At 32.3% G+C, this 25,102-nt stretch overlaps 3 protein-coding genes across 3 annotated transcripts; 1 reads left to right on the plus strand and 2 right to left on the minus strand.

The window, feature by feature from the left end:
- Positions 1-973: 973 nt before the first annotated feature.
- Positions 974-6,824, minus strand: LOC111308481 (uncharacterized). The gene is made up of 8 exons (XM_089742197.1): positions 5,517-6,824; positions 5,287-5,405; positions 4,097-4,915; positions 2,995-3,514; positions 2,752-2,893; positions 2,252-2,345; positions 1,786-1,926; positions 974-1,303 (listed from the first exon to the last, which is right to left on the minus strand). The coding sequence occupies exons 1-7, from the start codon at positions 6,675-6,677 to the stop codon at positions 1,818-1,820; spliced, it is 2,964 nt and encodes a 987-aa protein (XP_089598323.1). The 5' UTR covers positions 6,678-6,824; the 3' UTR covers positions 974-1,303; positions 1,786-1,817.
- A 2,787-nt stretch (positions 6,825-9,611) lies between these two features.
- Positions 9,612-10,894, plus strand: LOC111308150 (excitatory amino acid transporter). The gene is made up of 3 exons (XM_022906454.2): positions 9,612-9,772; positions 9,868-10,005; positions 10,647-10,894. The coding sequence occupies exons 1-3, from the start codon at positions 9,682-9,684 to the stop codon at positions 10,661-10,663; spliced, it is 246 nt and encodes an 81-aa protein (XP_022762189.1). The 5' UTR covers positions 9,612-9,681; the 3' UTR covers positions 10,664-10,894.
- Positions 10,895-11,544: 650 nt separating this feature from the next.
- On the minus strand, positions 11,545-15,875 carry LOC111308482 (uncharacterized). Its single transcript, XM_022906811.2, has 2 exons — positions 12,256-15,875; positions 11,545-12,162 (listed from the first exon to the last, which is right to left on the minus strand). The coding sequence occupies exons 1-2, from the start codon at positions 15,662-15,664 to the stop codon at positions 11,792-11,794; spliced, it is 3,780 nt and encodes a 1,259-aa protein (XP_022762546.1). The 5' UTR covers positions 15,665-15,875; the 3' UTR covers positions 11,545-11,791.
- Between the last annotated feature and the right edge of the window lie 9,227 nt (positions 15,876-25,102).

Consider the following 25,102-nt stretch of genomic DNA (forward strand, 5'->3'; position numbering starts at 1 on the left):
AACCAGAACCAAAAATTTATCAAGTTGATGGCTACAAAAGGCTAGACCCCGGCCACTAAGTCTGGACACTTTTCATAGGACATATTGATCTACCATAAATATATTAAAAACAAAGCAGTGCATGGAAATTGAATTCTAACCGTCCAATAAGAATAAGAACAAAATGAAACTCTATATCTGATATCGTTAGTGCTAAAACCATAAACAAATAAATTTATTAAAAAAATTCAGACCCAGTGAAATACATAGGCACACTTGACATTAATCTGATCTCTCACTCACCTCTTGAAATCTTTGTTTAAACCAGATTATGTGAACTTTTAGGTGGTAAATTCTTTGTTGCTTTCAAAGAAAGAGATACTAGGTTCGCTTTCATAATTTTCTCTCAAAATAGAAAATAAGAAAGAATATAATTAAATGGGTTAACAGGTGTTGAGGCATTTAATTAAATGGGTTCGGCTCTAACAAGTGTCTACAGGCACTTAGTGCACTACTCATATCAAATTTAAAAACAAAAGATTAATACATTAATTACAAAATATATATTTTTATAAATATCACCTCAACAAGTGTTTATAAGCACTAGATTTGCATCTTTGATTAACCTGAAAATTCTAAGTGGTAATTTGAACGCACACTTATATGTCATGTATCTTTTAACATTGTGTGGATTGATAGGTTTGCATGATTTACCCAAGAGTTTTTTTTAATAAAAAAATATATATAAACTATAATTACTACTCCTAGAACTCTAATAATAAATTAAGTACAACCAAAATTTATGTAGCTAAAGTAATTATTCTTAAGTTAGGGTAGTTTTCTAGCTACCTATTTAACTTCGCCCCTCCCCCCCCCCCCCCCCCCCCCCCCCCCCATTTCCTTCCCTACGGGAATCTAGTGAGGACGGAAGATCCCCCATCTCCTTAATTTTCTAAAAAACATTAAAAATGATTTATTTCATAATTTATCATATAAATATTGGTCAAACAACAACCATTTTTTTTTAGAAAAACAACAACCATTTTACAATAACTAAAAAATTACACCAACTACAACAAAACAAATAGAACAAATTTTCATTTAAAAAATTAGAACAAGAGGTAATTCAAATGAAATTTATAATGTAAAAGATATTTATTAAATATCACAGACGGGGGCAAGGTGAAGAATATGCTCCTCATCCTTGGCAGAAAATTCAAAATCTCCCCTTTCACCGTCTTGCCTAAGAGATTTCATTATCTTCGAACCCGTCTCGTTAGGAAAGAAATTAGATTCCCATCGAATTTGGATGAACATGATATCCCTACAAGTCAACAATAAAAATTGATTGATTAAAGATTCTATAAATAACAAGTCCATATTATTATTTCCTCATAAATTGGAGCTATAGCTACTTCACCTTTCATTCAGATTGCAGAGAGTTTGAAAGGAAATGGTTAGTTCGACGAAATATAAACATAGAGTAGCAGTAATATATATTTTTTTCACTAAGTATATGGAGAGACAGATTCACATACAGACAGAGGTCTGGCCTCTTTCTCTTGTAGTTATAGACATGCAGTTCTTATAGTGTATATATATATGTAGTGATTAGATAGAGAAACGAAAAATACAAACTAAAAACTAGTGAATTTTTTATTAATAATTAAACATCCACAATTAATATATATGTATTCAAAAGAAAAATAAAATAAAAAAACTTCAACAATTAGTTCGTACATTTGCAATTAATGAATAATGTGCTGCATTTCAATTAGTGTCAATTAAGAATTAATGCAGACGTACGGTCCTCTGGAGCAAGAACTCGATGCGTTAGTTCACTTGGCTGGCACAACATCCAGGATTGGAGCTCGACATATTGGACATTTTCCACTTCCCCATTGCAATTCATGCGCACATTTCAGGCAGGTGCACATGTGCCCGCATCTGAAATCAAATAGGAGAACAGTGTAAATGTTAATGCACACTCATCGATCACTAGTCTTTTTTTTTTTTTTTTTTAATTTCGAGAGTCTGCAGTCTGTTTTACTTATCATATTCATTTTCAAGTCCAAAACACAATCCTTTTCAATTTTTTTTAAGAGATAAAAAAAATTACATGTATTAATATCTCTTAATAATAATTACATAAATAAATTAAATTAAATATCATTACGTTTTTATCTATACAACAACACCATGTATAAATAGTTAGCCAGCTAGCTAGGATTAGGATAGCTTTAATTGGTGTCATGATATACTATTTATCTACCTGTACAAAAGTGAGTCAACCTGCATTTCATAGCAAATACAACAACTGCGTTTCCATGGAGCCTTATCTGCTGAATTCCTTCCTTCCCCGCCAGCTGTAATATTAATCATTTCAACAACACTAGTCATCGCTATTAGGTAACAAATTAGAGAAAAATTAAGAACAAAAGAACTAAGAGAGATTAATTAAGGGATATATATTTGTATATTATCTACACTAACAACACAAGATTGATCCATCCTTGTTGAATATATACTACATAAAAAGTTAAAACGTTGTCAAGTGAAAGTGAAAAATGAATGGAAGATACAAAAAAAAATAATAATAATCAAAATCTCATTTTCATAACGTATGTCTTAACTTTTTTTTTCCCTCTTGATAACTGAAAATTTTTATTGTAAAAACCCAAAGATGTAATTTACTATAGAAATGTGATTTAATTAGAGAAGCAAGAAGATAAAATATATAAAGAATTAATTACTTTAGTTATCAAGTCTCACCCGAATGAACTTCCAAATTAAAGGAACATTGTTGCAATTTCATCTGCATGTCCATGCAGCTTAGAATTGATTTTCTTAGCTCACCCATCTCATGCTGAAGCTGCTCGATATGCCCTCTTAAATCACAAATGAGTTCCATTTCCTGTAATATATAGTAATGCAAAACCAATGACCAGTAACTGATAAAAATTTTGAAAACGTTGAAACAACATAAATATTCAAAAGATATCCAAAAGAACTCACCAGCGAAGGACGGCTTATCGAAGAAGAGGACTGTCTAGTATCCTGATAATATTGACCTTGAGATGGTCCTAGTGGAGGTGAAAATGCAGATGGATCCCTATCAGAATCATTACCAGTTTCGTTATCATCTTGAAAACTCCATGACCTCATCAGATCAGATGGTGAAGGCACTTGCAAAGATGATGAGGATTGATTAAAATAATTATTGGCTTCATGAAATTGATGGCTGATTAGGCTCCTTTCATCCTCCTCCTCCTCCTCATCATCTTCTTCTTCTTCGTATACTCCTTCTTCCACTTCCTCTTCTTCTTGTCCATCCACCACACTTTCTTCCTCTTCGCCTTGACCACCTGCTGGCTGCAAATGTTTCTGTAGGTAAGGCATCACTTGGACCATTCTGTCCTCATCGTCCACCCCTTCTTGACTTTCAGCTCGATCTGCTTGCATTTGTACACGAGAAATCATTAATCGGTCCATTCTCTCTCGGAAATCACTGGCAAGAAAAGTTGAAACTCTTCCCCTGCATAAGTAAATTGGGAATTAAGATGACGGGTTTTGCATCTTGCAATCAAAGAACTATTTTCTCATTAGCTAGGTACTGATCTTTGCTAAATGCTCATCAATTTATGTAACCTTATCTCATTTTTCACGGTTGTGCATGCGAAACATTCCAATGTTTTGACCATAAAATATATCGAACATATACAAAAAAAAAATTGGCAAATGATTTTAAAGATGATATAGACTTTATGACAAATGTTTACCCATTGTCTTTGCATTTTTTCCCCCTTCATATTGATTAAATGAATTAGCTTGTTACGTGTACCAAAGGAACAACCATCATTAATCTTCTCGGCTACATAAACTAAAGTAGTTTAAGAAATTTTATTTGGCACAATCTATAGCTTCTGATAATAATGTAAGTTAAACAATTTAAATCAGAACGTTGCAATCGTATGAATTATACCCCGTTTGTTTATACTGCATCAATTTTAGACTAGAGGCATCATATACACAAATTTCACTTAACTCATGAATATTGGAGTTACTGAAGGTGAACATAGATGGTAAAAAGAAATAGTAAATGTAAAAGATAATATACCTTTCTAGGAGCTGACGTATCTCCTCATTTTTTGCGTTGGTGTTAAGCACTTCTTGGTACCATGATTTCCGTAAGCCTTCCCAATAACTTCTGGGTCGAGATATATTGCTAAACCAGTCATAATTTGTTTGAACAAAATATTGTTGGTAATGATCCTCCAGTTCTTCAGTTACCTCATTCTCATCCTGCTCATTGTAGGATGTTGAGTTCTCTATAAGTTCCTGAGAGTCAAGGCAGAGATGCTGTTGGTCACCAATATCCTGTTCGTCAGCAATTTCATTCTCGATGCTACAATTCAAGGATGCTGTTTCTATAGTTTCTTGCAAGTCAAGAGAACGATGCTGGTGGTGATTAACTTGTTCTTCCGCGATCTCATTTTGTGTATAGACATTCAAAGATGATATCGTTTCTGCAGTTTCTTGTGAGTCAAGGAAGAGATGTTGTTGGCTGCTGGACCCTTGTTTCTTTGCCATCTCATTCTCAGATTGACGCTCCAAGGGCGTTGTTGCCTCTGCAGTCTTTAGTGACTCAAGGCACCTTGCTTCCAAGCTTGTTTTCTGCTGTATGGCATCGAAAGGTGGCTTGGCCTGCTCATGAAGATCTTCATTTCTGTTCATTGTCAAGCGATTAACTGGCCATTTACTCTGGTGCCCAGTGAAAGACACCTTTTGGCAATGAGTATCTTCACTTTGCGGTTTGGAAGTGGAGCTTTTGTCTAACTGTATCGAGTTGTTTAAGACCTCCCTATGAAGGCATCTTGGAGTAGCTGAATCAAGCTGGGCTGTCATGAGATGCTCAGTGCCATTGCTAAACTTCTCCCTGTATTCAGTTTAAGTTTCGTGTTAACATAGGTCGATAAAAGGCAAAACAAAGGGAAAATCTAATTGAATAAATTAGAAATTGGGCACATGCATTTAGAGGCTGAAGCTTTCTTTAACTTAAAGTAAAACGTAGCTGGATGAGATTCAAATTCAAACAGATTTCCCAAGAATTAATCTGTTAGCTTGAAGCAAGCAAAGCTACATGGTACAATGAAAGAGCAGATAGTTTAAATATCACTACAAAAGGTACAAATGTTTTTGGAATAAATTGTTATATAATTCAGTCCTTCCTTATTTAAATAACCAGATGGAGTCAGTGATATCATAGTAATTTCAAATAGCAAAGCAAACGGAGTAAAATCATGATACCTGAGATGCATAATGGTAGATCCTTGTGAAAGTCGATTCACGTGAGATCCCGGTGATTGAGGACGACATTTATCTTGAATGGTCACGCTGCGTTGAAGACATCTAAGCCGCAGCATTGACTGTAATATGGAAAGCATAAAGCAAACATAACAAAAACGAGTTGGAACGAATGAATGAATTCCTTAATATATAATAAATTTATCTTATTATGGCTATATAAGAAAACATACCTGAAGACGGCCACGCTGTGAGAATTTTGAGACTGCTTGGCGTTCCACTAGCAAATCTAACTCTCTATTCTTGTCTCGCTCTATCTGCATAAGCAAATCATTGAATGCTTGTCGCCCTCTTAGTCGTGGTGAGTTTATAACCTGTGAGAAACACCTCTTCTCTGCTTGATCTGATGTGGAATTATGCTTGTGCTCTCTACACTGTGTGTCAGTAATGTTATAACTATGCTCATGATCATCCGCATCTTCTCTACCATTTTTCAGTCTCTTAATGATATCTGCAATTCTCACTCTTTCGCTTTCCCCAGCATCAAAACTCCTGCTACACGAAGAAGAAGGTGGTTCACCTGGCCCAGTTCTATCTGATTGTGACTCCCAGTCTATTAAAGAATCCTCATTTTTTGTTCCATTGTCAAATTTTTCGTCAAATGAATCACCTGTTGAAGGTTCTTCGACAGGTGAGGCATTGTTATCAATAGAGCTTAAGCCAGAACTTGTCCTGCTACTGTTAGAATCCATGCTTTGACTTTGGCTTTGGTTCTGGTTCTGGTTTAAATTTACGCTGTTGGATCGATTTAGCCTGGCCTCCCATATTTGAACAAGGGAAGAAGCACCAAGATTGTGCTTGACCGAGGAATTCTCCAATTGAGCGGAAATGTTTTGGGCATTTTTCGTCTTACAACTTGATGCCATTGATGTTATTGGTAACGCAGTGTTTGAATTTGAAGGAACTAATAATGGCTCTGCAGTTTCATTTACATGTTTCTCGATGGTGGATGCCGTCACATCTTGAGCCTGTCTAGTTACACATCGATCAAGAACTGGAGACTGCCTAGGGGTGATAACCGTAGGCTCCTCGTTTTTAATGTTGTTGTGGTGGTGCTGGTTCTTGTTTAGCAATCGCAAGTTATGACGGTTACCATTGCCTTGTTCATTGGTGACCCAAGAAGCAACATGGGTAATTTGACTTTGTGAATTTTCGGCGGAAGAGAGAGAGATGCAGCCATGGATATGATCTCTAAACAATTCCTTGAAATTCTTCTCGAACACAGATTGCACAGCTCTCACATTGCTCTCTCTGCATCGTTCTTTCCGGTTGTGGTCCCTTAGGACACATCCAAAAGGCGAAGAGGAAACAATCTCCACTTGAGAAGATGCCATGTTTTCACAATGCAGATTTCATTAAATTTGCTTGTATATGACCAAGGCCATTGCTAAGGAACAGAATCCCATTTAAGCCGTAAGTAAATGGGCGGGGAGATTGGGAACAGACCAACCTCACAAATGAATAAAAACAAAAAGGGACATTGGAAATGGCCGAAGGATCCTGTGTTTTTTTTTGGGGGTTTTTTTTCTTTAGAAAAGGAAAAAGAAACAGAGAAAACAGAACCAGAGGTGGAGAAGCAAACTTGTTAGCGAAAACAACGGAATGGTGTTAAATGACTTGTTTGTTTGTTTTGCATTTGTAGGGTATTTTGCATATGTCTTAGACCATTGGTATGGGTCATAACCCCTATATTTAAGAAAATTTGTAACTGTAGCCAGAGCCGCAAACGAGAGAAAGGCCGATGGGATAGAGGCCTATCAGTTCGATTAGTTGAACTCGTAGCCAAAAGAAAGAGGAAATGGAATTGTTGTCGTGAAAGAAAGCACAATTGAGATGGAGCACAATTGAGTTGAGTTTTTTTTTTTTTTTTTTAATTCAGCTAAAGTTCGAGTAATGTTTTAAGTGTTACATTTTGACTTCGATGTTGCGTTTTGACTTTGATATATATAAAAATATATTTTATTATTTATTTATATATTATTAATAAATATTATTTAATATTTTAATTTAATAAATTCATGTATTATTTCATTTATTTTTTTATTTTTTAAAATTTTATTTATTAGATAAATTTAATAAAAAAATTAATAAATATAAAGATGATAAAAGAATCTATATTCAATAAATTTTGATTTATCATAGTGAAATCAACGTGGGTTTTTTTTTTTTTAATAAAAATGAGTTTTTTTAAAAATAAAGATTCGGTTAAATTTTGTTTTCTTCAACAATTTAAATCAAATCGAGATCAAGTTTAGAGTATTTCACTCCGATCCTCTTGAAAATATATAAAAGAATATATTTCATTATTCATTTAATTAATATTTATATATATTGCATTAGTAAAGATATTATTTAATATTTTAATGTAAAAAATAATATTTGTATAAAATTATATTATAATTTATATTAAAAAATAAATACACTTATATTTATCTACATATTATCATTCATTAAAATTTTATATAAAAATTTTACTTTTCCATATTTAAAACATAATTTAAAAAAATAAAAAATTATTCTGCAGTGAAACTAGTATCTAATTATAAATATGTTATAATTTATACTGTGTTCGACTTTGACTGAATCCAACCACGAAAGTAGTACTGCTTTTGCATCTATTTAGATTGCAAGGTTTTAATTACTTTGCTATTTCTTGGCTTATGCTATTGGATTTGCTTACACATCCCTTCTTAATATAGATACATACTTACCTAAACAAGGGCCTCAACCTATTCTTCTCTAATACTAATCATAATCCTTATCCAACCCCAGCCCCTTATCTTTCCCATTTTTTTTTTCCTTTTAATAATCACCCAGGACTTTTTTTGGTATCGAATTAAATTTGGCAATTGATTATAATTAATTGAAATTTATCGTATAAGGATAAAAGGTTAATAAATCTCATGTTAAACATATTTACAAAAAATTAATAAATGATTTATTAATAAAATTAATATTACGAATGTTTTTTGCATTATAATAAAAAATATTCAATGTGATTATTAAATTTTAAAATATTTAATATGACATCTAAATCTTAAATCTTAAATAAAACCATTTTTAAAAAATAGTTTTGGTGTGTTTGAGCTTTCACCGTGACAAAAATTTTTTTCTGCGCAAATTGGTTAGAAGAATGGAAAATATATATTTTAGAAAAAAAATTGATCAACACAACGATAATTATGTAATTAAAGATAGGGTACTATTAGTTTTGGTTAATTTATTTCAAGACTAAAATCAAATTTATTTTATTAAATTTTATCGCTGCACTTTTAGTTTCATTGATTTTTGGACAAAATTAAAATAATTAAATATTTCACGAAATTTTGCATTAATTGAAATGGCATTTTAGTTAATTTTTGTAAATAAAAATGAAAAGTATAGTGATAAAATATATTAAAATTGAAGTATAAAAACAAAATTCAAAATTATTTTTTTGTTTTTTTTTTTTAAATTTATATCTGTTTAAAGTTTGTCATTGGACGAAAGTTTAAAAAATTTGGTGAAAATGTTAAACATTCACATGAATTTTACTAAAAAATATATATTTAAATATATTATTAAAATAAATTATTTATTAAAAAAATATATTTAATATATTAAATATTAGTGCAAAACGGATACTATATTATCCATCTTCATCTCTATATTGAATGAGTATTTCAAAATTATATCCACTTTTATTTTTATTTCTAAAATTAAATAATTATCCATTTTCATTTGGATAAAAATCCGATCCCATTAGGTTTGAGTAAAATAAATGTATCAAAAAATAATAATATCAGGTAAATTCTCAAACTTTTGCATCAAAGTGACACAAAACAGTAAATTTTGATATACTTCCATAATTCTAAGTCATTTCATCTTTTGTAATCAAGAACAGAAAGAATAATAATATCAGAACAAGTAATATATACATGAAAAAATATAAAAAGAATGATGCACCGTGCATTTTTTGAGAGCATTTCAATTTAGGCCTTAGATTTTGGCCCAGAACTAAACTTCAAGCTTTGGTATTGAGTCTATGACTATGATCCAAGGCAAGCCTCCCAATTGGGCTGAATAAAAAGGCCTACTAACTTATTTCCTTCTTTGCTCAAACGCTTAAGGTTTAGGCCCAGAGCTAAAAATGGCAATCATTTGTAGCATATGGAATGCAGGTACGGATGCGGTAAAAAAAGGATAGCAATACCCAAAATAGCGAGACACGTGGCGATATCATGTGGCATTGATTTGATTATATAATCACAAACACAAATTTGAGAGAAAAAATTGAAAATAATAATAAAAAAGAGGTAGGGACGGACAGGTAAAGAAGGAGGGAAAAAGAAAAGAGAGATGGCAGTAAGCGCCACGGTGATCGGAGCACTATTCGGGCTGGGCACTCAGTTTTACTCCAACGGCATCCGCCACCTCCCTTACATGCGACGTGCGATTTCTTTCTCTATTTATTTGAAATTGTTCCAAATTTGAAACTCTAGACTAGTAATTGAAATTGAAATTGAAATTGAAACTGAATTGCAGATCCGTGGGAGCACGTGTTGGGAATTGGTCTGGGAGCATTGTTCGCGAACCTGCTGGTAAAATGGGAGGCTCAGGTGGAACAAGACCTTGATAAAATGCTCGAAATGGCCAAGGCAGCCAACGAGCGCCGCTACTTCGGTCTGTATTTGATTCATGACTTCGCTTTTTCTACCCTATTTGACTTGAGTTGTTTCTACTTTAATTCTTTTATCTTATTACAATGCAAAGTGAAGTCACTGCGTGGAGCGTACTTTCGAATTCGATGCTTCACCATGGATCTCCACTCCGGCCACTGTCTTCTTTATCTATCTAACGCATAATAAAACTAACGGCCATCATTTTTATCACTTTATAATATCGAAATAATTATGATCTACAATCAATTTTATCAGCCCCCAATCCTATCTTTAGTGTTGTTATTTTATTCTTCTCCTGCTTATGCAACTTGCATGAATGTTATATTCTTATATCTGTCTTAATAATAATAATAATAATACTGCATCTGCATGCACGTTCCCCATATGAAGGAGCCCTTTAAATTTCTATGTTGCAGCCATCAATTGTTGTTACTTTGTCCCAAGCTGATCCTTGTTTGAAATTACAAAGTGTGGTAATGGAGATTCTAATTTCTTAAAATCTTCTTGTTAACTGATCAATTGCAGTAGTAATAGTTAAGACCTTGCTCCACCAAAGTAAATGATTAAAGTTACCTATCTTATCTGCTTGCATAGCATTGTTTTGACATAAATTTCCTCAATCTCTCTCTCTTTAAATTGCAGATGAAGATGGTGATTGATGCTTTCCCACTATCATCGTGCACCAAGCAAGCAACTGTGGTCATAAAACTGGTTTGGATTGTTGGTGGATGATGGATGGATGATTAGGGACTGTATGTTTGTTTTTCAAGCCTGTCGAACTTTTCTGCATTTGCTTTTTTGTAGTTGAATTTAAGCTTCCATGCCTTCTGGGTGCAAACTCTCCTCTTTTAATAATTAAAAATAATTCAAAGAAATTGCACTGTTTTTGAGCTGCAGTGTTTTTTAAGTACGAATTATGTTGGAATGGCTGAGGATTTAATTTTGAAGATTCTATTCTTAGTGTAATCTGAGCTAAAAACTGCCTAAAATATCTTCGAGAAAGTGCGGTTTGTAAAACCTTAGGACTTATATAATGAGAATAGGTTGAAATATTAAAGTAGTGTGCTTATTTAGAAATTTAGTTCCTTTTAATCAACCATGTTCCATGGGTACGTGCGCTTTGCTCAATTTTAAGTAACTCTGTGCATGTAGCGCTTAAGCTTTGCACGGCAGGAAGGTAGGAAGGATGGAAAGAGGCGAACATGAAAATTTTATTAATATAATGATTAAAATTCATAGTAATTTTTTTTACTTTGTTGCTTAATCATTAAAATAATAAAATTTTCATTGTTTTATCTCTTTTCATCCTTACAATCAAGCAATGCTTTAAGGAAACATAAAAAGGGGGGAGGGTTGGTTTGTCATCCTCCTCACGGCCTATTTGCTTGCGCTTGTGTAGCTTGAATAGCCATGTCTTTTGTGGTATTTGAACTTTGAAGTCGTGTAGGTAGTATGAACCATCGCAGCTTATTCAAACTAATGAGATGGGTGCTGCATGTTTGCTTGCTGGATTATGTGGAAGAGAAGAAGAATATGTCTTGGTGTCCAATTCCACTGCTATTATTAGAATGGATGGATTTTCTTTCAACTATTTATAAAAAAAAGAAAAAAAATTCTCAACAAAAGCCATTCAAACATTTTAATACTAACTCGGGCTTCTACGTTTCTGAGCGTAGATTTTGGCATAAAGTACGAATAATATGAATGTTTCACAATATGAGATTGCACCAACGAGTTCTCTTTATAGTGATTTAAAACTTCAATCCATGGGAACTAACAACGTCAGGTCATTTGTAGGGTTCCGTATTCATCTTGTCAAAATCCACCATCCTGTTACTCAAAACATGGATGAGGAGATCACTTGCCTGCCGGGCAGATGGCCTCTCTTGTGCAGCGGTTTTCGTGCACTTTAGTGCTATTTCAAGCACCTGATATGCTGCAGATTCCTCACAAGGTAAGAGCAGTTTCAATGCAGGATCAATCAGTTCCCCACGATCAGAACCTTGCATTTCGATACGCGTCTCCACCCATCTCACCATGTCCATGTCTACACCGAAAAGGACATCGGTTGGCATTTTCCCGCTGACAAGCTCCATTAGTACAATGCCCATACTGTAGACGTCACTCTTCTCAGTTGGCTTCAATGTATAAGCATATTCTGCAAACACAAATAAACATCACACTCAAGATCATGAAATTTTTGTGAGCTCTTAATCATACGGTATTGTTGAAGGTAATGCTTGATTACTACCTGGCGCAATATAACCATAAGACCCTGCAAACCATGAATTTGATTCTGTGTTGGAGTCATAATTCTCAGCAAGCGATTTTGCTAGCCCGAAATCTCCCAAATGTGCTTCCATATTAGAATCTAACAGCACATTGCTTGATTTGATGTCCCTATGAACAATCTTTGGCACGCAGTCATGGTGGATGTATTCCACTCCTTGGGCTAATCCCACAGCAATCCTTATCCTAGCCTCCCAATCAAGGCTCTTCTTCTTGATATTCACCGGATGCTTATGCAGCCAATCCCACACACTTCCGTTCTCCATGTACTCGTATACCAGGAGATTCAAACCAGCCACTCTGTTGCTACAATACCCCATCAACTTCACTAGATGCCTGTGCCTTATCCTCCCAAGTGTCCTAATTTCTCTTGTGAAGCTTCTATTCAATAGAAGATCCTCCTTCCAAGAAATCTTTTTGACGGCCACTGTTTCTCCCGTTGGTAATTCAGCTTTATAGATCGTTCCAGACCCTCCAGTGCCAATGACAAACTCCTCGTTTAAAAATTTTGTGGCTTGCATGATGTCTTCCCATTTGTAGTCCTGATTAGCAGCACCATTCTGGAAGAGTAGCCTTCTCCGTGCTTGGGAAGAACTGGAAGAGTAGGTGCAATTCACTTCACTGGCTCTCTTTAAATATTCTCTCCTCTGTTTCATGAAGATGGCTACTATCAGCGCCAGCAGAGCAATTGCAGCTAAAGTTGAAATTGCCGATATGACCACCACAGATGTTTCGCTTAGGGCTGATTGCTGCTTGCTGGATGCAAGGTTGTTGCAACGATCAAGAGGGCTTCCACAAAGATTTAAGTTCCCTTCAAATGCCTCAGCTGGCCAGTGTGACAACTGTTTGCTTAATTTGCCTTGAAGATTGTTGTGGGAGAGATTAAGCTTGCCCAAGCTGCTCATGTCACCAATTTGAGGAGGGATTTCCCCCGTGAGTTGATTGTAAGAAAGATCAAGGGCTTCAAGCTTGGATAGTGTTCCAATAGAAGGTGGGATTTGTCCGGTTAGGTTGTTGCAACTGAGATCTAGAATGCTTTGAAGATTCTGGAGTTGTCCGAGCTCAATTGGTATATCACCATTCAATATGTTCCTTGAGAGCTGTAGCTCGTATAACTTGCTTAGGTTGCCTATGGTTGTAGGAATGGGTCCAGAAAGTTGGTTTCGGTTGAGGTTGAGTACGTTAAGAGATAACAAATTTCCGATTTCACCAAGGAGAGTACCGTTAAGCGAATTGCCATCAAGGCAGAGTACCAACAACTTGGAACAATTGAAAAGTTCTCGAGGAAGAGCACCGGTAAATTGATTGGAGGAGAGCCTAAGTTCTCCTAATTGAGGCAAACCTCCGAGCCATGGTGGTATCGGTCCAGAAAGTAAGTTGTTGTTTAGATCAATATGACTCAGTTTCCTGCACAACATCAGCTCAGCTGGTATAGGTCCGGTGAGCGAATTACCTGAGAGATCTAGTAGTGACAGTTCACGAATCTTGCCCAATGATCCGGGGATTCTTCCAGTGAATTGGTTTTTCCCTAATCTTAGTCTCTCGAGAGAAGGTGAATCACCAAGCAGCGGAGGAATTTCACCATCAAATGCATTGTTTGTTACATCAAAAGAAAGCAAAGAACGGGAACTACACAATGCAGCAATGCTGCCATTCATTTTGTTTTTTGAGAGATTGACTCTTGTTAGGTTCGCTAAATTGGTCAATGGAGCGGGGAGATTACCTTCAAGTGAATTGTTGTAAAGCATGAGCTGCTCCAGGGCTTGAAGAAACCCGAAACTCGTGGGAATGGCACCAGATAGGCGATTGTCTGCTAAGTCCAGGATAGTTAGTTGATGGCAGTTACCCATTGTGGCTGGAATTTCACCCACAAGCTCATTTTGCCTCAGATGAAGAAGATGCAGCTCCCTGAGTCTGCCAATAGTAACGGGAATCTCCCCAGTAAAACGATTGCCAAAGAAGTCAATCATTTTCAAGCTTGAACAATTACCGATCTCCGAAGGGATGTCCCCAGATAGCTGATTTTCATAGAGATAAAAGATTTCAAGTTTACTCAGCATTCCGATTTCCCTAGGCAGGTTGCCCTCCAAATTGTTGTGAAACAGTGCAAGCGTCTGCATGTTGCTGAGGTTTGCTATGAATGGAGAAATTGAACCAACCAAGGTGTTGTTGTGGAGATAGAGATCGGTCAATTCAACCAGCTCATAAAGCTCTACCGGTATTGACCCATTTAGCGTATTGTTGGACAAATCAAGCTGCTTCAATGATCGACAGCTTCTCAATTCCACCGGAATTTCACCCAAAAGTTGAACTTCTGAAAGGATTAGATGCTCCATAATGCTAGTGTTGGAACATATATTTCTTGGAATTGGACCTGAAAGATTGTTGTTCGATAAAACCAAGTACACCAGCTTAGTCATCTTGCCTAATTCTTCCGGAATGCCTCCGGTGAGCTTGTTTAATGACAAATCAAGATTCTGAAGATTGACCAAGTTCGCTAATGACTTTGGGATTGTACCTTCAAGATGGTTACCCATAAAGCTGAGATAAACGACTTTACTCAATTCACCTAGTTGACTCGGAATCTCCCCTGATAGACTGTTGCTAATCAAATTGAGAATTTGAAGGCCCTTGAGACGACCCAATTCCGCTGGGATGGATCCATTGAGGTTGTTGAAAGCTGCAGTGAATACGTTGAGGCTTGAACAATTCCCCAGCTGAGGTGGGATAGGACCCTCAAGTTGATTATCCTGCAGAATCAAGTTCTCAAGTCGGGCGAGGTGCCCCAGTTGAGGGGGAATTGGGCCTGTGAGACCGCATGAGGCTAAGCCAAGTGTTACCAAGTTGACGAGGCTGGCAAATGTGGAAGGAATGGGACCCGTGAGTCCATTGTCACCAATTCGCATGACTCGGAGACTGCTAAGTGAACCCAGCTGAGGTGGGATGGGACCAGAGAGTTCGTTGGAGAATAGAAGCAAAGATTCCAAGGAAGAAAGGTTAGACAGGGTGGTTGGGATGGGGCCCGTAAGGCGATTAGAGGAAAGATCAAGATGGATTAGGTTTTGTAAACGACCAAGCGAGGGTGATATTGACCCACCGAGTGAGAATCCGGAAAGGTTTAGACTCACTACATGAACTGAGTTTGCCGGGGAGGTGAAACCACAAGTGACTCCTGTCCATGTACAGAAATTGGGGTTGGTTTTGGAGGACCAGTCATGCAGAACATTTTCAGGGTCTTCTACAAACGACCTCCTTACATCCACAAGGATTGATAAATCTTGGTTTAGACAGAAAACAGAAGCAAATGCACAACATGTTAAAAAGATTATAATTAGAAGGAGAATGGAGAAATCCTTTTTCATGGTGTTCATCTCTCAGGAGAAGTAGAGTATAGAGGAAGTCGAAGAGAGCTGTTAGAGTATAGTATAGTATTGCAGCATGAACATAAAGAGCGTTGAAGAAGAGTATCGTCGCTAAAAGTGTTATTGGTGCATGGATGGCGTTGGTTCGACAGCATGGACGCGTGGCACACGAGGGTGGGTGTGGAGGGAGAGGCTCATTAATTGAGAAGGTGCAGGGGACGAGACTTTGAGAGCTAGCTAAGTTGGTAATATTTGCAGAGTAGTCTTTTAAGAGGCCTTAAAATGGGTGAAAAGAGAAGATAAGGGCCGTTGAGAGCACAAGTCAGAAAGTTGAGTGAGTCAGGAGTAACATAAATGACTTTGGGAACAAGGGAGGAAGCTTGGCAGACTATATAGTAGCAGCAGTTGCAGTGAGTGAGAGAGAGAGAGAGAGAGAGAGAGAGAGAGATTCTCTGAGTCCATGATCATTCCAACTCTAATGCTGTCGACAGTTGTGCTCATAAATGTAGATGATGAAGGAACATTTACTAATATTTTTGAAATCAGAAGGTCAAAAGTGGGTCAGAGTAAGGACATACTCCTGTATACAAATAGGAGCTAAAGGATTTTGTACAATTGTAGTATTGTTATTATTATTCAAAAAGAACACAAAGTAACATACTCAGCAGAGACACAGTTCAATAAATGTGAATAATTAGTAAGATTCAAGAGCGGTGAGAATTAGTAGTAGTTACTAACAAAAACACAGAAGAAATGAAATTGCCAAATGCTAGCTCAGCATTAACAAGCAAAAAAATGGAAGGAAGATATACAGAAGTTAATATTGCATGGATAATTAAGTGTATTTGCAGTGGTTAGAGAAGTGAGCTTGCCGCTTGCCTGTTTTATTATTAGTGTGGTAGACCCTACAGAGAAACCGAGCGGTTGAATTCCTAATTTGACTGCTTTGTTTTGTTTTGTTCAAGTACAATATTAATTGAAAAGCAAAGTCAACGCCCACCCCACGTACTAGCCCTGTATTCCTGACATGATATATTCCCCAACCCCACCCCACGTAATGAGCAACAACCTTGCTATTATTCCAACTTGGTTAATTTGATGTCCAATCTCCTAAGTAAACAATACAACTAATACAACTCATTCCCTACTTGTTTAATTCTAATCACGATATCGTATATTGGGTTGAGCCACCTAACCCTTATAGCCTTTTTTGCCATTTCAATTCCTATTTTACTATATATACTACAAAGGTGTTTCCGAATTATTATATAAATCTTATCATTCGTATTATATCATGTAAAATAGTGAGAATTTATATATTTTATAATATTTTATACGAAAAATATATGTTATAATTTATATTAATAAAACAAATATAAGATAATTTTTTTGTTTTTATTAAATTTATATATGATTTTGTTATCATTTTAACTTATATCATATTCATATATTTTTATATTATTTTTGTATCATATAATCATTTCATATTTAAATTATCTAATCTAGTCACAAGTAAAAAATTTTGTTTTACAATATCTATTTATTGTATTTTTCAAATAAAAAAAGATGAAAGAAAAAAAAACCAAAAGAGAATGAAACATGAATACTTTAATTGTCCTTTTCTCATAAAATTAAAATAAATGCAAAAAACCAAAAAAAGAAAAAGAAAAATAGGAAAAGGTTAAACAAAAAAAAATGAGTATAAAGAAAAAATTAACTTGACATCTTATATTGAGTTTAAAATATAAATTTTTTAAATTAAGATAAAAAATATTTTATTAATATAATATATTTATGTATAAAACTAAATAGATAATATAATATATACTTTTATATATACCCATTATATATATACATGTATAAAACTAAATAAATAATAAAGTATATATACTTTTAATTTGATCTTATTTTTCTTTAAAAAATATAATTTGTCTAAATTAAATCATATTTTTCTTTAAAAACACATAATATATTTTTGATATCAAGTGAGTTTAATAAAAAATAGAATATAAAAATGATTAATTAAATTTAAAAAAAATTAGTGTTAAGTAAGCTACATAAAAAATTTTAAAAATATCAAACATAAAAAAATAAAATAAAAAAAGACACATGGTGCCAGAGAAAAAGTTAACAAGAAAATATAAAGAAAAAAGGTCCCATGAAAAAAAAAAAGTAGGTCCCACATTCTAAAATTATGAAATACATAAAAAGGAAAAAGACTAAAAAGAATTGAAAAAAATTCAAAACTAAAAAATGGGTCCCACAACAAAAAAGAGCACAATTAAAAATATTATGAAATATTTTTAAAAATAAAAAATAAAAATTAACACGTGTCACGTAAAGAAAAAATTAAAAAAGAACCAACGCTTGGCAAAAGCATATGTCCGTACATTTGCAAATTTTATATATAGATATCAAATAGCCCATATTAATTTTTTAAAAAATTATTGGATTTTTAAAAAAATAAAATAATAAAATAAAAGTAAAAAAGAGAATCAAATAGCTTAACATAAGGCATACCTTTTATATTAAGTAAATCTTATAAAAAAATCAATCTAAAAAATCTTTTATTAAATATGTAAAAATAGAAAAAAAATAAAAAGTAAACAAAATTTTACATGTGGTATACCATTAGCAAGTGAGTTTTAAACAAAAAAATTAAAATTTAAAAAAATGATTAATTTTTGAAAAGAAAAAAATAAAAAATTGAAAGTTTTGTATAAAAAATATATATTTTTTATAATTTTTAAAAATATTTATTAAATATAATTCAAAAGAAAAAATATTAAAATAAAGCGAAGGCAAGAAAACAACCCATTCTTCTTACTAAAACAACGTAGTTTTGGTTAATACATAAATCCTAAATTGCTTATCCCTTCTCATTTTCATCTTGCCCTTTATCTTTCTAAATTTATTCCTTCTCTCTAATTCCTTCGTCCTCTTTCTTTAATATTTCATCGTAAACCTCAACAACTCTAGAAACAAACGGTTGTCGTCGACCTCGTTTATTGACAATATTTTCATCCCAAATTTCATCAAAAAGTTCCCCTTTTCCTTTTCTTTCTTGTTATCTAGTTGGTTTCTCGGAAAATTCCCTAAATTTTTCTAGACCTAAAGTCAAAACTCGCAGATTCAAGACTCAAAATAGCCTTCCTTTGTCGCTAAAAAACCCTTATTTTTCACTATGTTCTTCCCCTTGTTTTAAGCTTTTCTCTCCCATAAACCCAATCCCAAAACCTTCTAGAACCCTCATAACTTGAAAACTATTTTCTCTTTCCTAATTTTTTTTGTTTTGTTTTTTGTTTACCTTTTTTTTGGGTATTGTGTTGCTTGTTTATTATGTGGTTATTTGGTGGTTAAGCTAGAAGGCGGGGATAATGGGAAGAGTATGGGTAAAGTAGAGCTTTTTTATTTTTATATTATATTTATTTTTGTATTTATATTTAATAAAATATTTTAAATTTAAATTTATTTTTGTTTTTATTAATATTTAATAAATATAAATAATTTTCATACTCATAATTTTTTTAAATTAAAAATTAAAAACTATTTTTTAATAATTTTTTATTAACATATATTTTTTAATAAAATATATTAATTTTAATTAATAATTTTATTATTTATTAAAAAATTTATTTATTAAATATATATAAAGTACGAATATAAAATTAATATTATATTATCTATTTTTATTTTTATTTTTAATAAAAATTTAAAATCATATATATTTGTATATATATATTTACAATATAATATTTATTTTTATTCAAATAAAAAATTAAATTTTTTATTAAATATAGATAAAATGGACATATAAAATATGGTTTTAGTTATTATTATTATTTTTCAGTTTTGTGTGCTGAGAGGATCATGGTGGTAGTACTATTAGTGTTTTTGGTTCTATGCTTCTAAGTAGTCGGGTGGTGATGGTAGTGGGTCAAGATTTTTCTACTGAATTTTCTTTATGCTGGTCAGGTCTAGGGGATCAGGTTTTCGAGTATGGTTATTGGGTTTTAAGGTATGGATTTATGGAAAAAAAAAACAAAAAAAATATTGACACGTGGAGTCTACAATATTCGAACATTCGAGCCATCATTTGTATATATATTATTACAACGTATATAAAAATTTGATAAAATTTATTATATAGATATTTACGTGAATAGTTTTTTAAATGACACATAAAATTTTTTTAAAAATAGTAAGATAATTTTTTTAATTATGAATTAAATAACTTTAAATTTATTTAAATATTAAAATTATTTAAATTATAATTAAAAAATAAATCAATATAGATATATGTTTTTTAAAATTAAATATCTGAAATATGGATTTTATGTTCATAATAAATAATTTTAATTGTTTAACAAATAATTTTATTTAAAAAATTATTTAATTATCAAAATCTCTAAACATGTTTGAAAATTACAAAGATTATATTTATTCAAATATTTCAATAACTCTTTTTATCAAGATTTGAGTCAACAAAAAATTAACTTTTCAAAAAATTTCGTAAGACATTAAAAACTTAAACAATTTTTCATATTAAATATTTAAATGATAAGATAATAAAAAAAGTTATATTCATCTTAACTCTAATTGTCATATTTATATTTCAAATATATACAAAAAATTTGATTTTATTTTTATCACTTATTATATTCCTTTTAAATTTAAAAAAGTTAATTTAAAAGATACCTATTCAATCCTAATTATACTTAAAAGTTTTTCTACAAATTTAAAATTATAAATGTAATGTGATATATAAGTTTTTTTTTTTTTCGTTTCCAACTTTTTTAAAGGTATATTTTATTACTATTGCAATTTATTTTTTTTACAACTTTTTTCTAAGATATATTTTATTATTTCTTATAAAAATAATATTTTTTTAATTTATTTTTTCTTTTTCCACATATCTCATAAGATTTTTCATAATTTGCACAACAATTTGATTAATATTACAAAAGTAAAAGTATGTTAATACTTTTTATTGTTTAATTTATCATTTAATAGTATATATTTTTATTTTCAAGAAAAACATAATTTATTTTATTTGATATAATTTTTAGGTGTATAAATATTATTGTAAGTAAAAATGGTGCAAATGAAAGACATGACAATTTTTTTACTTTTTTCAAAAAATTTATTTTTTTATGATATGTCAATATATATGAATTTTACATATGTTATAAATTTTAAAATTTTAAAATTTTAAATATAATTACAAGTTAGAATAGTTTATATATAAGATACTTGCCGACTCCTAATTACTTGACCTGCTTAATTGCTTTTCTGCTTAAACCTGCATTGGATTCCCTTTCTCTTTATTACTTTGATACATTTATTTTAAAAAGTACCTTTTTTCTAATCTACTATATTATATATATATATATATATATAGGTAGAAAAGGAACATTCATAGAAAATTAAATAGTGCGGTACAAAATAAATCCAGTCGTATCAGCCCACAACAGAGGCTGTAAAAAGTTTGGTGGAGAAACACGAGCAACAAAAAGATTGTTTAAGGCAGTACAAGAAGAACTATTACTAATACAAAAGTCCCTACTATCATGGGTGAGTTCGCTGCCTTTACGTGCAAGAGCATCAGCTCATCTGTTTCCCTCACGGAAGGTATGTTGGAGTTTCCTCTGTTGGATCTGGTTCAATAAAGTTCTGCAATCACATGTCAAAGGATCCAGAATGTAGTTAGCGGACAAATGATTGGATAACAGGCTGATAACAGCAGTAGCATCAATTTCAATCTCAAAACGTGTGATTTGTTTTTGGATAGCAAGGGCAAGGCCATTTCTTAAAGCCTAGAGCTCAGTTTCAACACTGGTGGTTTTGCCTACGTGTCTGAGCGTGCTAGCGATCCAATTTCCATCGTGATTGCGGATTATGGCTCCGGCTCCAGCAGCACCAGGGTTGCGGATGGCAAAACCATTAGTATTCAGTTTGTGCCATCCCACAGCAGGAGGAGACCACTTGACAGGGATAAAAGTGGGAAGGGTGGTCTTGTGACCATTGTGAGATAGGGCGTAGAACTCAACAGCTTTGTAAGTGGCGCGATGTGTGTGGCTAGAGAAGGTTTGACGTTTTTGAAGATGGCTGCATTTCTAGCAAGCCAAAGTTCCCAAATGAAGTGGATGACCACGATTTTCCAAGGGATGGGGTGGGCATGGTAAGACAGTTTGGAAGTAATGTGTGTCTCGAGGCACTATGAGAGGGGATATGTGTGGAGATTTGTATTATCTTACGAAGTATTATTTATTTTGATTCGAAAATTTTACGATTTTATTGTATAAAAAAAATTTTACAAGTTTAAAATTAAATCTCTATTTATATAGGTGAGATTAAAGTGTCACAAAATCCTCTCATTAAAATTTAACGTTTATGTTAAGCTCAAAATAAAATACAAAAAAATTACGAATAAACACAACACAAATCATAGAATCACACAACTTCTATCGTATAGTACTTAGCTCTTGTAGGATTCTAGAAGTGTCTTTTACAATGTAACATTTAGTTTTTTTTCGATTGATAATCTATTTAATATCATTTGTGAAAGATTTACGTTCAATTTATAAAGTATTGTCCGTTTTAATCCAAAATTTTTTTAATTTTATTTTATAAAAGGTAACTCGTAAGATTAAATTTTCATTTATATATCAGAGTAGATTCATAGAAAATCCCGACGTGGATTGGGTATGCAAAGGAGGAGGTGAGTTGTCGCGGGACCATGATGAGTTGCCAAAAGGGCACCGTAACGGGGACAGCTTCTGAGATTATGAGCGAGACTTTCTTCATTATTGTGACATAGAGGGCAGGTTGGTGATGTTACGATACCTCTCCTGGCAGGAAGAAGTTAGGTTGGAAGGATTTGGTGGGCACATTCCCACAGGAAGAATCTGAGCTTTAGCAAGATGTTTGGCTTCCAAATCCACATCCATGCGGTCTCAGGTTGAGTATCAGCGTAGGGGTTGGTTTGGAGAGCTAGCTTGTAGGCGCTGGTTAGAGAGAAACGGCCATCTCTTGAGGGGTTCCAACAAATGGTGTCAGGGGCATTGTGGTGGTGAGGAAGAGGCATACCAAGGATGGTATTAATGAGGTCCAAGGGGAGGACGAAGGAGATGGGGAGGGAAGCATCTCTTTGGAATTGGGAGATGAAAGCTTTGACAGTGAGATCATCCTCCTTAGGGTTAAGAGGGCCAATGAGCAAAGATTGGAGGGGGCCAAGACCAGTCCAATTATCATGCCAAAAATTAACATGGCAGCCATCTCTAACAACCCATCTAATTCTTTTTTGGAGAGTGTTTTGGACAGATTTCATGGATTTCCAGGTAATGGAGGCTTATTGTGAGTGTTGTCGACTGGTCATGTGAAATTCATTTTTCCCCACCCCTACTCCTGACCCTTCACAACATAATCAACAACTATTGTTTTGCAGTTTGTAGAGTCAAATAATTACTTTTCTTTTAAATATATAAATATATAAATATAAATATATAAATATAATGAAATAAGTACAATTGAAGGCGAGAGTTAATTTAAAATTTAAATTTTAAGAACGTCAATTAATTTTGATAACGAGTCATGCTACTTGTCCCGACAAGTGATGGATTTATAATTTTTTCCAAATATTAATTTCTAATAAATAAAAATATTATTAATAAATTTATTAATTTTATTAATAAAAAAATTTTAAAGGCGTTCACGAAAATTTTTCTTGTTTTCACCGTACATCTCAAAGCACTATTAACAAATGTGATAGAGTGTTCAAGGAATAAATAGTTGACAAATGAAGAACTGATTGCTTAGATATATTTTTGTAAGATATTTAACCAAGGATAAACAGCTTGAGAACAAAGCTTTTAATTAGTATATTTCCACCATGTGTCTAATTAATTATATCTACTCCGCATATGCTGCAAGCGGCTTTTATATTACCTTACAACAGAAGACAGGATAAGTACACTAATTAAGCATATTTGACTACACTTTATACATATTATGATGCATTGAGTTTATATATCCCTAATTTCTTCAGGCAGAATGCCTTTTTTTAATTTAATTTTTTGATTCATCTAACTTTTTAAAACAAAAGAAAAAATCTATACTTGATGATACATCGTACTCTCTTATACGATTTTGAAAAAAGAAAAATCAAAGTAATACTAGATAAATAAGAATGATGTTAAAATAATAAAATATTATGATACATATGTAAATGGATGATAAGAAAATATGAGTATAATTAGTAAAAGATTAATTTCTTATTGAGAATTAATTTTAAGTTTGTGCGATGCATGGATATGCAAATATATATATATATATATATATAACTCAATTATATATAATATAACTAATAAATTTTATATATAAAAAAAAATCTCAATGTAAAATAATAAAAAATAAAAATATTATAGATCAATATGTACTTATATAATATAAAAAAAGTTTTGTATCATATCTCATCTAACAGTGATATTTATACAAAATAAAATAATTTTTTATTTCAAACCATAAAAATTTATTCCACTTAAAATCAATTTTTTGTAAAAACTTTTGCATAGTGCGCCTCTTGCTTTGGTGCAAGACATCTAGAACTCAGAATAACAACTAACCATTGACTAGGTGGTGTCCATTTTTGCATTGTATTCACAAAGGTCAAAGTAGTTCAAAATGAATTTGCATTCTTTAGCGAATGGGATTGAAACCATATATTACATATTAAATATGGATAAAATTGTAAATAAAAGATAAACAAAAGAGCAAAAACTTATCAAATTTTAACAAACTCCATCTTTAACTAAAAAAAATCTTACCTTGTTCACATCTATTATTAGTCATAAAGAAAAATCTGACAAAATCTCTAATGACTAAAAATTAAAAAAAGATAAAACATGTAAAATTATTTCATTCAAAAGTTTTAAAAACTGCTAATATTGAAAATGAATAGATAAATAGAGTATGAACATGCATAAAAAAGTGAAGAAAAGAGAAATAAAGTCAATCGACAGCATGATAAGGAAAAAAGTTTATGAACATAAAAAATATGTAACTTAGTGATCAAAATTTTCTTGATCATAATGAAATCAATGCATTTGGAGGGTTTTGAAGAGTAATTAGCATATAGGATTCTTTATTTATAATAAGAATTCGAAAAATTTTTATAAATTGAGAGTAATTTATGCAAAACATTACAATGAGTTATTAATTATCTATGTAATATATCTTTTATTTTGAAAAGTCTACACTTTAATATTTTAAAAAATTCTTGTAAGATAATAAATTATATCAATTGTAATTAATAGTTATATAGAAAGAAATATGAAAATATGTTTCCAATTAATTAGACTTTTTTTTTAGGTTTGAAATTTTAGCATTATATGCCTTATATATTCATTAAGGTTAATAACTACATAAATTATTTCTTAATTAAATACT

Source organism: Durio zibethinus, chromosome 2 (genome assembly GCF_047325235.1).
Source record: "Durio zibethinus cultivar Kanyao isolate XHJ-2024 chromosome 2, ASM4732523v1, whole genome shotgun sequence".
NCBI lineage: Eukaryota > Viridiplantae > Streptophyta > Magnoliopsida > Malvales > Malvaceae > Durio > Durio zibethinus.